Here is a 12,838-nt window from a genome sequence, read left to right as displayed (position 1 = left end):
GCGCACGCCCCTCGGCCGCGGGCAGGGGCGAGGCGCCTGCACCTGCCACCCCGCGGACGGACCCCGAGCACACGACGCTCCGGGAGGGAACCGGACACGCGAGGCCACGCGGGGTGGGAGTCCACGGGCGGGACCGTCCGGAACAGGCTCGTCCACGGACGGGAGGGGCTCATAGGGGCCGGTGACGGGGGAGGGGGGGTTGCGGGGTGACTGCTGATGGGGAGGGGCTGTTTTTCAGGGCAGCAGAAGTGCTGTGGACAGATAGAGGTGACGGCTGCAGGACAGCGTGAATGTCCTAATGCCACTCACATGTCACCACAATAAAAACATTTTTTTAAGATCGAGTCAAAGGCACCATGCTCAGGCGCCAGGCGCAGGCGGGGCGGCGCCGCCTGAAAGGACCTACTTTGCACAAAGACCCTCAGAAGGCCCGGCAGTGGGTGACATTTTACCAAGACCTCCAGGAAGGGGTGGGTAAGAGGAATGCACGCATGAAAATTGGGGAAGCGGCAAGAACAGCACGTGGTGTAGGGTGACCGGTGACCGCCACGCAGGCAAGCGCTGGCTGCCTTGATGAGGATGAGCATAACAGGATTTTCGCCGCCTCCCTGAGGGTCACGATAGTCCCAGCAGGCGGCCCATGCAAAGGCCCTGGGGTTGGGGGCAACAGGAGGGAAAGGAGCCGGGGAGGGTGGGCAGAGTGGCGATGGGCAGCTCTAGGCTGTGGGGGTGGCGAGAGCAGTTCTTCTCCAGGCCCCCAGGGGGCAGCACGGGCCACAGGGAGCTGACCTTGGTGCCCAGCTTTGTGCTGGGGGGCTCAGGCCCACAGCATCCCTGGGAGGAGAGGGCGATGCCCCCCCCACCCAGCGTCCAGGGGAAGTGGCCACGGCCGTTTCCTGCCACCCAGCTGGCCAGCTGGTGTCAGCACGCCCCTCCGCCTTCCCCCCACCGGGGTTTCCTGTTTGTGCAGCACTCGCCCAGCTCCATCTCCAGGGGACTCCCTGGCGGGTGGGAGGAAGTGCTTTCCTCCGCCAGACGCTGGAGCTCCCCGTGGGACCAGGCCAAGCGCCACTGCCCCCGCCTGCCTTGAACATCTGGCTGAGAGGCAGGCGCCTGGAGACCACAGGAGGCCACGGAGGGCTCAGGGTCACAGACGGCCAGTGGTGAGCGGCACAGGGGTCTGTGAGATCCTTGAACCATCCGACCTCCCTGGGCTGGTCCTTCCAGTGGGGATGTCCTCACCCACTTGCTTTTTCTTCCTTCCTTCCTTCCTGTTATCTCTCCTCAGCCCCTGGTGTACCATCTCTCTTGTTTCTCTTTTTCTCTCTGCTTCATCCCTTCCTCTCTCCTTTTTTCCTTTCTGCAAATACTTATTGAGCACCCATTGTCTACCAGGGTCCTATTCTAGGCAGTGAGGACACAATAGTGATCAGGACAGACAAAAGCCTCTGCCCTCAAGCAGGTGAGGTTGCAGTAGGAGAGATAAGCAAACACGTGTGCAGTCACTAAGCAACCAACAAATACATATGCAATCACTAACTTCCTCAAAAGGAAATAAAACAGAAAGTGGTCACTGAGAGTGACTAAGGCTGTTTGAGGTCAGAAAACCTCCCCGAGAGGGGGAGTATGTGAGCTAAGACCTGGGTGATCTGGAGAGAGAGAGCAATTAGCTGTCCAGATAGAAAGCAAAGCACATGCAAAGGCCCCGAGGCAGGGACTGGGCCTGGACTGTTGGCAGAATAGCTAGGAGTCCCGTGTGGTTGGAGCAGAGAGACTGAGGGGAAGAGGGAGGAGGGGAGGGCAGGCAGGGCACAGGGATAGGTCCTGCAGGGCCTTGGGGGTCAGGGGAGGACTTTGACCCCTAAGGGAGGTGGGGACCCTAGAGGACCATGAGCAGAGGAGGGCAGGCCCTGACTCAGAGCTCACAAGGGCTCTCTGGCCACTTTAGGAGGAGAGATTGGGAAGTGAGGACCGAAGCCACTGGACCAGTGCGGAGGTGACTGCTCTGGCCCAGGAGGGCAGCGCAGGGCGGAGGCAGGGTCCCCCGCAGCTTCTGCATCCTTCCTGTTCCCCAAGGCTCCGCTCCCAGCCCTGCCTCAGGCCAGCGCTCACACGGCCCACCCACCGACCCGGAAGTGACTTGCCCTGCTCATCCGCTGAATGTGCCATGGGTCTGCAGGGCCCTCTGGGGCCTCTCTTTGGGGGGAGCCCCTCAGGGCCAGATGCTGGGAGCCAGAGTCTTGGGTTCCAACCCCAGCTCCCTGGTTGCCCCTGGAAAGGCCCCTGAAGCTCTCTGCGCCTCAGTTTTCTTATCTACAAAATGGAACACCAGCGACACCTGCCCGCAGCACAGCTGTGAGGGACGAATCCGTCAATGGCTGTGAGCTGCCCGCACAGGGTGGCCCAGAACAGGACTCCGTGTGCCCCCACCCTCGCTGTCCCCAGACTCACCCAGCGTGATGGGCTTGCTGTCCTCCTGGTCGGAGCCCATCCCTGCCCGGGGGCTACCGCTCTGCTCCGCATCTGCGAAGAGAAGGAGGAAGGCGAGGTGGTGACTTTGCTCATCCCAGGGGGGAGAGGAGGCATCCGTGCCGTGGGCCAGGGTGTCCAGGCCCCGGGGTCTCCGCACGGCCCCCTCCCTTGGCTGCTGTCCCCTGAGGGCACCTGGGGGCCAGAACCCGCATGCGGGACACCGCTCTGTCGCGGGCTAGAGTTTGTCCCCTCGCTGAGCACCTGTCCTCCTCTGTGAAACAAGGACGGTAACTCACGATGGTAACTCATTAATCCTGCATTAACGCTGGAGGCAGCCTATTATGCCCATCCTACAGATGGAGAAACTGAGTACCAAGGAGATGAGTCCTTGAGCCCTCAGGCCCCTCCCCTCGGCCTCTGCCCTTGAACTCCTGGGGGCCCAACCCTTGGTCTTGGGCTGTCCCTCAGGGCCCCCAGGAGAGGGCAGAGGGGCGTCCCCCTGCAGCCGCCATGCGCCTACCCACCCCACTGGCGCCCGCCTCTCCATCTTATCTAAAAATAATCAGGCTCCTTGGCAGACGGGCGAAACTGACAGACGCTGAGCTCAGCAATATCAGCTCCGGCAGCCTGGATGGAGGCGAGTCTGCAGCCCCCACAACGACTACCCAGGACCGAGGGGCGGGGGGTGGGGGACACAAGGGCAAGCCCCGCTGGACGGAACCCTGGCCCTCCGGCCCTCCCTGTCAGTCTCCCCATAGGTCAAAGACCAAGGTGGTGGGAGTCACACCACAAGCCACAGAAAGAATCAGCCCCTTCCCCCTGCCACACCCCCGAGCCTCATCACTGTGCTGTGTGACCTCAGGCCAGCTGCTTAACTGTTCTGAGCGCCACTTCTCCCCTTCAAAGGGGCGGAGGCATCACCACGAGGTGGAAACGAGATAACACGAGTGAGCACTTGGGGCACATGGACTCGAGTGTGAGCCCCGAGCAGCTCGGCGCTGACAGCGCGCTTGGGAGTATGTTTCCTTCTCTCTCCTCCCCCCCACTGCTCTCTCTCTCTCAAAATAAATAAACTTAAAAAACTATATATTTTAAATCCCTAAGGTGACTATCAATGTGGGCTTTATTGTTCCCATTTTAGAGGTTCTCCTCAATCCTTAAGGGAGCCACACATCCGGCACTGTGATTGTACCCATTTTATGGACAAGGAAGCCTGAGGTTGGAATAGTGAGAAAGTGCCCCTCCGCTATGGGCGTTATTTTCTGCATGGCTGTGCACGTGCATCCAGACACCTGAGTTCCCAGCCCGGCTCCGGGAGCCACTGAGGCATGGTGCCCTCGCTCCCTCGGGCCCACACAGATGCCCCCCTCACGGCCACGGGGCCCTGCCCCTGCCCCCCTGTGTCCTGTGTGCACGCTGAACACCGCCTGACTGCCAGATTGAGCAGGCGCTAAATAGCACCGGAGCCTGAAGCTGTGCCTCAGTTTCCCAACCCACGACAGGTGCAGACAGGGGCAGCCCCAGCTGTGACCCACTGGGCCAGGCAGCGCTGGGTGACAGCCGAGGGGAGTGTGCCCGCTCGGCCCTGCGCCCTGTGGCCGCTCCCGGGCTGGGCAGCCGGTGGCCCCTTGGCACCAGCCACTTCTGCTTGGACGGCCGCACGGCTGGGCACGGTGGCGCCGCGTTGGGAAGAGCCCAGCCTGAGCAGCCGGCCTGGGCACAGGACCCTCTTCCAGAACCGGAGCCCACACCGACTCAGCAGGCGCTGCGCGGTCAGGGCCACAGGGCTGCAGGCCTCACTCTCCTCATCCGAGAAGTGGGCACAGTCACGCCTCAGAGGCTGCCCGGGACAGAAAGGGTGATAATGGACACAAGAAAGGGCCCCGAGCAGCAGCGGGCACCCAGTCAGCACCTGGCCACTGGAGGGAGGCATTATTCCCCATCCGTGCTGCCCGCGGCCGGGCGCTGGGGTGCTCTGTGACCTGGGGCGGCCAGACTACCTCTCGCGGCCGCGCAGTTTCCCAGGAGTAGAACGACGGTAAAAATCCATCGCCAGCCATTGCTAGTGGGCCAGTCGTGGGACACGTGCGCAGACAGAGTCGAAGGACGGAAGCAGCTGTGGACGACCTGTGTTCTGATCTCGGCTCATCATCCGCTGCCCCGACGGCTCGCTCGGTAGTTCCCGGAGGTAGTTATGGTTTCTGGGATGGCTGGCGTCGTCGGCCAAGAGGGGCGGCCGTCTCCCTCCTCTCCCGCCTGCAGCCCCGATTTCCTTTTCGTGCCTTATTGCGCTGGCGAGCACCCGCGGCTCCACACCAGACAGAAGTGGGCGGAGCGAGCGTGTGATCTCGGGGGGAAACGCCCCCGCCTCCGTTTCTCGCCCCCGAGTACCATGTACACCCTTTCCTGGGCTCAAACGGTTTTCTCTTCTCCCTCCATAGTCCCGGGAGCTTTTTTTTTTTTTAATTAAGTGTAGTTTCTAAAAACTGACGCTGTGATTACATGCTATCTCATTAAATTTTTTAAATTTAGTTTTTAGATTGTGGTTAAATATATGTAGCGTAAAATTTGCCATTTGACTGTTTCCAAGCGCACAGCCCAGGGGCATCAGGCACACTCACACTGTGGTGCACCCGCCCTCACCATCGTCTCCAGAACCTTCCATCTCCCCAAACTGAGGCTCTGTCCCCATCAACTGCGGACCCCCCAACCCCTGCCCCACCCCTGGTCCCCAGTGTCTACTCTCGGTCTCTGTGGACGGGACTCCTCTAGGGACCCCTGCGAGTGGGGTCACGCAGGACGTGTCCTTCTGTGTCTGGCTTCTGTCGCTGCGCACGGTGTCCTCCTGGTCCGTCTGCGCGGTGGCAGGCGGCAGGACGTCCTGACTTTTAGTTGCGGGACCTTATTTGCAAGTTATCTCCAGCCCTCAAAAAGAGCCACACCCATCTGCCGACCAACCTGCCTGTCCTTCGTTCGGGTCCTGAGAACTGCCACTTCCTAGAGCCGCCCAGCACGGGAGCCACTAGCCACATGCGACTCTACTTTTAAATTGGCTGAATCCAAATTAAGCTGGACTGTCGGGACTTCACCTGCACTGGTCACCTGTCAGTACTCAGGAGCCCACGGTGACCGAACTGGACAGCGCGGAACACTGCCGCCGTCACCGGACGCTGAGCTGCTACGGACGTTTCCATGGAAAACCAGGAGAAAGGGACACAGAGAGGCCCTCCTCCTCCCAACTGCTCAGGCAGCCAGCCCGGAAGTGCGGCGTCCTCTGGTCTGAACCGACGTGCCCAGAATGGACGATGTCTAAAGAAGGGCGAAACGTTAAACAAACTCTTTTGCAAAAAAGGGGCCCCTGGGGGCTCAGTCGGTTGAGCGTCCGGCTTCGGCTCAGGTCAGATCTCACGGTCGTGGGTTCAAGCCCTGTGTCAGGCTCTGTGCTGACAGCTTGGAGCCTGGAGCTGCTTCGGATTCTGTCTCCCTCTCTCTCTGCCCCTCCCCTGCTCACACTCTGTGTCTCTCTCAAAAATAAATAAATGTTAAAAACAAAAACAAAATAGGACAGCCAATGTCCACGACCCCAGCCACCCCAAGAGAAGAGCTTTCATCTGCCGAGCTGTCCTGTGTGAAGGGAAGTCACGGTGCGTTCACTCTACCCAATTGATGAGTTCGGTAAACTGAGGCGCAGCTCGGAGAGTCTCTTTCCCAAAGCTGATGTCAAGTCCACAGAGTTGCTTAACGGGGGTGATCCTGTCCCTAAGGACGAGGTGTGGGCGCCTTGGTGGTTGTCAGGACCCGGGCTGTCTTGGCATGGGGGGGCCAGGGACGCTGCTCAGGCCCCACGGAGCCCAGGACGCCCCCCAGAGAACGGCCGTGCGCAGTGGGGGTGAAAACCAGCTCTTGGGGGGAGGGGGGAGGTAAAGAATTTTGCTCTTTTTTTTTTTTAATTAAAAGAATTATTCTTGATGTGTGCTTATTTTTGAAGTAGGAGCAACAGAGCGTGAGCAAGGGAGGGGCAGAGAGAGAGGGAGACACAGAATCGGAAGCAGCTCCAGGCTCCGAGCTGTCAGCACAGAGCCCGACACGGGGCTGGAACCCACGAACTCCGAGACTGTGATCTGAGCCGAAGTCAGACGCTCAACTGCCGGAGCGCCCCAGGAATCTTGCTCTTTTATGCGCCAAGCATGGACGTGCGGTGATGCACGGAGCACACGACAGGCATGTGGCGCGGCTGTGCTGGCAAAACTTCCCGCAGTGGGTGACGGAGCAGAAACGGTCTGTGGGCTTTCAGGGGAGGCAGTAATGAGGAAAGGGGTACATTGTGCACCCTCGCACATTTTTTAAAACTTTTAATGTTTATTTACTTTTGAGAGAGCGAGACAGAGGATGAGCGGGGGAGGGGCAGAGAGAGAGGGAGACACAGAATCCGAAGCAGCGCCAGGCTCTGAGCTGTCAGCACAGAGCCCGACGTGGGGCTCGAACCCACGAACTGTGAGATCATGATCTGAGCTGAAGTCAGATGCTTAACCGACTGAGCCACCCAGGTGCCCCCCCTTGTACGTTTTTAAAGGAGTGTGAAAGGAGAAAAGGAAGACAGAAACCGTAGGAGGCCTGCCACGTCTTAAGTACGTACTGCCTGGCCCTTCACTGGCTGACTTCTGGCTGTGTGTCCTTGGGCAGGTGCTGTGCCGTCTCTGGGCACCTTTAGCTCAACTATAAACTGGGCATGAGCCGCACCACCGTTCACTCCTCTCCTTTCCAGAGGTGCTGGGCCCCTCCTGGGTGCCGGAAGCCTGGAAGACACAGCGGTGACGAACATGGACAGAAATCCCTGCCCTCATGGAGCCTGCGTCCTAATGGGGGAGCGACAGGCAACGAACACGGAAGCAAATTCACCAAGGCGACAAACTCGGGGCGCATCAGGCGCGGGGGGAGGCCACGCAGTCGGGAGATGTGAGCGGCCGCCCCCGGAAGAGGAGGGGCTTAGACTGGAGCTCCAGGGAGGGTGAGGAGGCCCCTCTATGTGAAATGGTACATTCCAATTGTTAATATTTAGTGAGTCATTTCTTTGGCTCCACTGGGCTGCACAGTTCACCTCCACTGACTTACTTAATCTTCAAAGCTCCCCCAGGAGGACAACGTGGATGGATCTAGAGGGTCTAACGCTCAGCGAAACAAGTCAGTCAGAGAAAGACTAACACAAGATTTCGCTCAAATGTGGAATTGAAGAAACAAAATACACAGAAGAGGGGAAGAGAGCCGAACCAGAAAATGGACTCTTGGCTACAGAGAACACACCGATGGTCACTGGGGGGGGGGGGGGGGGGGGGGGGGGGGGGGGGGGGGACAAGCGGGTTGACAGGGATCAAGAGGACACTGGTCTGTGTGCTGGGGACGGCTGCCTAGCTCTGCCTGCTCTGACAGCCCCAGGGCCGAACCGGGCCGCCGGGGACTTCTGAGCGCGCGCCCTGGGGTGGCTGGGGTGGCGCCCCCGCGTCCTGAGACGAGGCGCTTGGGTGATGACAGTGGCGTCCGTCCTTCGCAGATGGCACAGCACACGCCACGCCCGCGCCGTCTGATCCGACGCCCTGGAGGGGCCCCTGATCCAGCCCGGCAATCCCGGGGCTGCCCAGAGAGGCGAAGTCAGTTCCCCGAGGCCGCACGGCAGAGAACGCCGCGCCTCTCACAAACACGTAATCGGGGGCGTCTGGGGGGCTCAGTCGATTAAGCATCTGACTCTTGGCTTCGGCTCAGAGCGTGATCTCACCGTTTGGGGGTTCGAGCCCCACCTCGGGCTCTGTGCTGACAGCTCGGAGCCTGCCTGGGATCCCCTCTCTCAAAAATAAATAAATAAACTTAAAAAAAAAAAACCATGAAGGAAAAGCCTGTTGAATATTGTGCCATGTCCGTCACCGGCTTTAAAATTTTTTAATGTTTCTTAAAATTTATTTTTGATACAGAGATAGAGCATGAGAGAGGGAGGGGCAGAGAGAGAAGGAGACACAGAACTGGAAGCAGCTCCAGGCTCTGAGCTAGCTGTCAGCACAGAGCCTGACGCGGGGCTCGAACCCATGAACATGAGATCTGACCTGAGCCGAAGTCGGAGGCTTAGCCGACTGAGTCACCCAGGCGCCCCTGTCACTGGCTTTAAAATGTTGTTCGCTTTGTTTTTCTCAGTTTTCTCCTGACTGGTTGGCGCCCACCCGCACCCCCGGCCCCCCGACCCACCTCAACCTGCTGCTCCGCTGGGCTGACGCTGCACTGCACCCGGACAACACCGAAGTGTCCCCTGAGTGAAAACCCAAGCAGGACGTGGCCGCTGTGGCCTGTGCTCGTGGCTCTGGACCCGAGCAAGCAGGGTGGAGAAGGGGAAGCAGCCCCCCGACCACCGGGTCTGGGCGTCTCCAGACAGCCGGAGCCGCGCAGAGCTCCCCCCGCCCCCGGGCCTGGCGCGGGACCGTGGACTAGTCACGTGGCCTCCCTCTGAGCCTCGGTTTTCCCATCTGTAAGGCGAGCTTTCTCAGCCGCTGCCTCCGGGTCTGGGTGTGAGGTTGGAGCCTGAGCAGCTCCGGAAGAGGAAGGGCCCAGCGCTGATAAGGGGCTGAATGCCATGCCCGTGACAGCATTTTTCCAAACTCAGAATCTAAATAACTCCGTCCTTCGTCTGCCCACTGCCCTCCAGGGCTCCCCAGAACAGCAGTCCCCCCACTCCGTGGCCCCACAAGGCCCGCCCCATCCCTCCCCTCCCCTCCCCTCCCCTCCCCTTCTCTCCCCCATTGTCCACTCTGCTCCAGCCACGTGGGCCTCGATTGAGCGTCCAGCTTCGGCTCAGGTCATGATCTCGTGGTTCTTGAGTTCGAGCCCTGCTTCAGGCTCTGTGCTGACAGCTCAGAGCCTGGAGCTGCTTCAGATTCTGTGTCTCTCTCTCTCTCTGCCCCTCCCCTGCTCTCACTGTCTCTCTCTCTCTCTCTCAAAAATAAATAAAACATTTTAAAATGTTTAAGAAAAAAGGATCTCCTTGGAGAGACACACAGGCTCTTTAGCGCCATGCGTGAAGCAGTCAGCCACGCTCATGCTGGTATAAGTGAGACGCCGGCCGTTGACAAGAGCAGAATTCCAAGTGACTCCCTGCTTTGGCCCCGGACCGGTTCCCTCGGCTTCTCCAGGCCCGTGGGGCGTCCACGTGCACCAGGACGCCGCCTCCTCCCACATCCCTTTGCTCAAACAAGCACATGATCACGGCGACAATAGAAATGTAAACTGGATCCCACTGACGGAGTGTACAGACTGTTCTTTCCTGTCCATGGCCACGAGCCCACATTTGGTCTGTCCCAGCCCGTGACAAAGGCGCCGCTGGGCCTCCAGACCCACCCCTCCCGCCTCGGAGCACCCACACGGGAGCACCAGACAGCTCCCTGCGTCCTGGTGGCTAAAACTGCAGCCGTTTCCACCTCGGAGAGCAGCGCGGTGCCACTCACGTCACAGATGTCCAGGGACCACCTACTGCTCGCCAGGCGTCGGGGACAGGGCAGGGCGCCAAGGGAGGAGAGACGGACAGGAAGTGAGCAAACAGAAGAAGCCGGAGATAAGTTCTCATGGCTCTAGGTTCCAGCGAGGTCATAAGACTGGGTGAGGGGACAGAGCGTGGCTCTGGGGGTGACTTTCGACACGCCTGGCGGGGGCCCCTCTCAGGGGGTGTTGTGGGCACTGAGGCCTTAGCAACGGGGAGGAGCCGGCCACGCGGAGAGCTGGGCAAAGGCTGGGCAAGTGCAAAAGCCCTGGGGCAGGAGCTTTGAGGACCCAACACGGGAGTAAAGGGGGGCGAACGGGGCCACTCAGGCCGCGTGGCTGCAGTGACAGGCTTGGGTCTCGTTCCCAGGTGCCATGCGGGGGGCGAGGCACCGGCTCTGGTCCATCGGGCAGCATCTCTGGCGACGAGGCTGCGCAGAAGGTGTCCGGCGCTGCCCGGGAACGCGAGACGGGGCGGCCACTGTGGGTCCGGCTCGGTGTTTGCTCCCCCAGAAAGTGAAACGCAGAGTCCACGCACCCAGCGACTCCCCTCCTACGGACCCACCAGACACGGGGTGAAAGCAGGGCCTGCCCCCGATGCCCGCACCCCCGGGGGCACAGACGTGATCCACGGCTGCGAGGGGAGGTGAATGCGGCGTGTCTGTCCGGACGCCGGGTGCGATCCGGCCTCGGGAAGGAGGGACGTCCCGCCGCCTGCCACCGCGTGCATGGACCCCGGGGACACTGCGCAGTGACAGAAGCCAGACACAGAAGGACCCGTCCTGCGTGACCCCACTCACGGGGGTTCCTAGAGAGTCCTGTCCCCAGAGAAAGAGAGTGGATGGTGGGGGCCGGGGATGGGGCGGGGGGTGGGGGGGTCTGTGCTTCCTGGGGACAGAGTCTCAGTCTGGGGAGATGGAAGGTTCTGGAGCCAGGTGCTGGGGATGGCTGTGCGGGCGCTGACGCCGCTGAGCTGCTCCCCAAACATGGTGGCCATGGCGGCTTTTATATTGTATATATTTTAACCACAATGAAAGACACATACATGAGAAAAGTCTGGCTGCTAAGTGAATTCTGGAACTTTGGGGGCTGGGGGACCGGAGAGGAGGCGGGGACAGGTGTCCGGCAGGCACAGCAGCCTGGACCAGGGCGGCAGCCTGGGGACGGACACCGGGGTCCTGATTAATCCACCTTTGGGCGCAGAAAGGACAGGACTGAAGTGGGGACTGCACATCTCGCGAGCCTGGCAGGGGGAGGGGCTGCCTGGGGGGGCCCCACCCCCACCCCCACCCCCACCCCCACCCCCACCCCCACCCCCGGGGCGTCTGCCGGGCCACCTCCGGGCCTGGCGAGCTGGCTGGATCGGCTTCCCAGCCCCGGCAGGCGTCCAAACGTGGCTGACTCCGCCGGCTGCCACGTCCACCGGCCAGAGAGAGAGAGAGAGAGAGAGCCAAAGCCAGGCCCTGGAATCCCCGGCTCCCGGTGTCGCCGGGCACAACCACATCAGCCGAGGTTCAGCTTCCTCTGTGTCGGACACGTGACCCTGGCCTCCGTCCCTCCTCGCCGCTGCCCTGCACCTTCCCCACCCCCGCCCTCCCAGGCCGGCTCCAGAACATCTCCTCCTCTGGAAAACCCTCCCTGGCCCCACGGCCAAGCCCCAGCCCCCATCACAGGGGTCTGAGTCTGGGTTTGTAAATATGCAAAAATCCAAAGTCGTCCTCACTGTTCCTCCAATATTCGGGGTCCCATGGCACCTGAGGACCTTTGCACAAACGGTGCCCTCTGCCTGGAATGCCTTTCCTGTAAATGCCTGTCTGGCTCACCCCCTCACTCAAGTCGGGTCTCGGCTCAAATGTGGTTTATGTGTCCGCAGCCCCCGGCACAGGATCCGGGCTTGATGTTGGGGAAGTTTGGGAAGTCACTTCCTCCTGTCCCTTCAGAGAAGCGGCGATGGATTCCCACGTGTGTCCAGATATGTGACGGCCTGCTTCGTGTCCCTGAGCCTCCCCCCATCCCGCACTAGTGTCCGTGCAAATCCAGGCATAAAGGGAGAGAATTCACTTATTCAACACCTGTATTGAGCACCTGCTGTGTACCAGGCCCTGTTCTAGGCTCTGAACAAAACGGACCCAAAGCCCCGCCCCTTGAGGCACACTCATGGGTTGTGCCCCTGCCATTCTAAGGAAGGCCCGCGTTGAGCCCCGGTGGGAGGGCTTCAGGCTACACTGAACTTGAACTTTGGTATTGGTGGTGCAGCGGGAGCACCAGAACCAAGACCGCGCCAGCTGCAAGGGACCCCAGCGCAGACCCCCAGCGGCTGGGAACCCAGGCTCCAAGCCCGGCAGCCTCGCCGACGCTATGTGACCTCAGCGGCGGCGCTGTCCCTCTCTGAGCCTCCGCATCTCAGGGCAGAGGACCTAACAAGTGTCATCACGTCAAAGGGGGAAAAAGCGCAATATGCCAGGCGTTTGAGGCTCGCCCTCGCGGGCCCCTGGGGAACGGTCCGGGAAACGAGGCCCAGGTGCAGGGGACCCGGGAGGTGCAGGGCCTGGCCGGGTCACCTCGGGGCCACCGGGCTCCTCCCCGGCCGGGACTTCCTGACCCGCGTGTTCCCAGAGTCTGGACCACACTTTCCCTCCCTCTCCCGGCCGCCTGGGCCCGAGCCAACCTGCTTGGAGTCACTTTCAAAGAGAAGTCTGCGTCCTCCCCACCCGGCCCAGGGCCCCCGCCGCGCGTGGACGCCGGGCCTGCGGGTCAGGGTGGCGGCCCCAGGGACTCGGGGACTCAGGGAGCCCCCCGGCGGCTGTGTGGGGGTGTCCGGCCCCCAGAGCCCCGGCTGCGAGGTGCCCGCCGC

At 61.1% G+C, this 12,838-nt stretch overlaps 1 protein-coding gene across 3 annotated transcripts in view; it reads right to left on the bottom strand.

Moving 5' to 3' along the window:
• The window catches only part of NFIC (nuclear factor I C), a 56,155-nt gene that overhangs the window by 17,149 nt on the left and 26,168 nt on the right, over nucleotides 1-12,838 (bottom strand). For all 3 annotated transcript variants that reach the window (XM_029916410.1, XM_029916412.1, XM_029916411.1), the window contains exon 3: nucleotides 2,452-2,523. In XM_029916410.1, coding sequence (XP_029772270.1) covers nucleotides 2,452-2,523 — 72 coding nt within the window. The remainder of the gene's footprint in view (nucleotides 1-2,451; nucleotides 2,524-12,838) is intronic.

This window comes from Suricata suricatta, chromosome 12, assembly GCF_006229205.1.
Source record: "Suricata suricatta isolate VVHF042 chromosome 12, meerkat_22Aug2017_6uvM2_HiC, whole genome shotgun sequence".
In the NCBI taxonomy this organism is placed as follows: domain Eukaryota; kingdom Metazoa; phylum Chordata; class Mammalia; order Carnivora; family Herpestidae; genus Suricata; species Suricata suricatta.
This window is presented reverse-complemented; position numbering and strand designations above follow the sequence as displayed.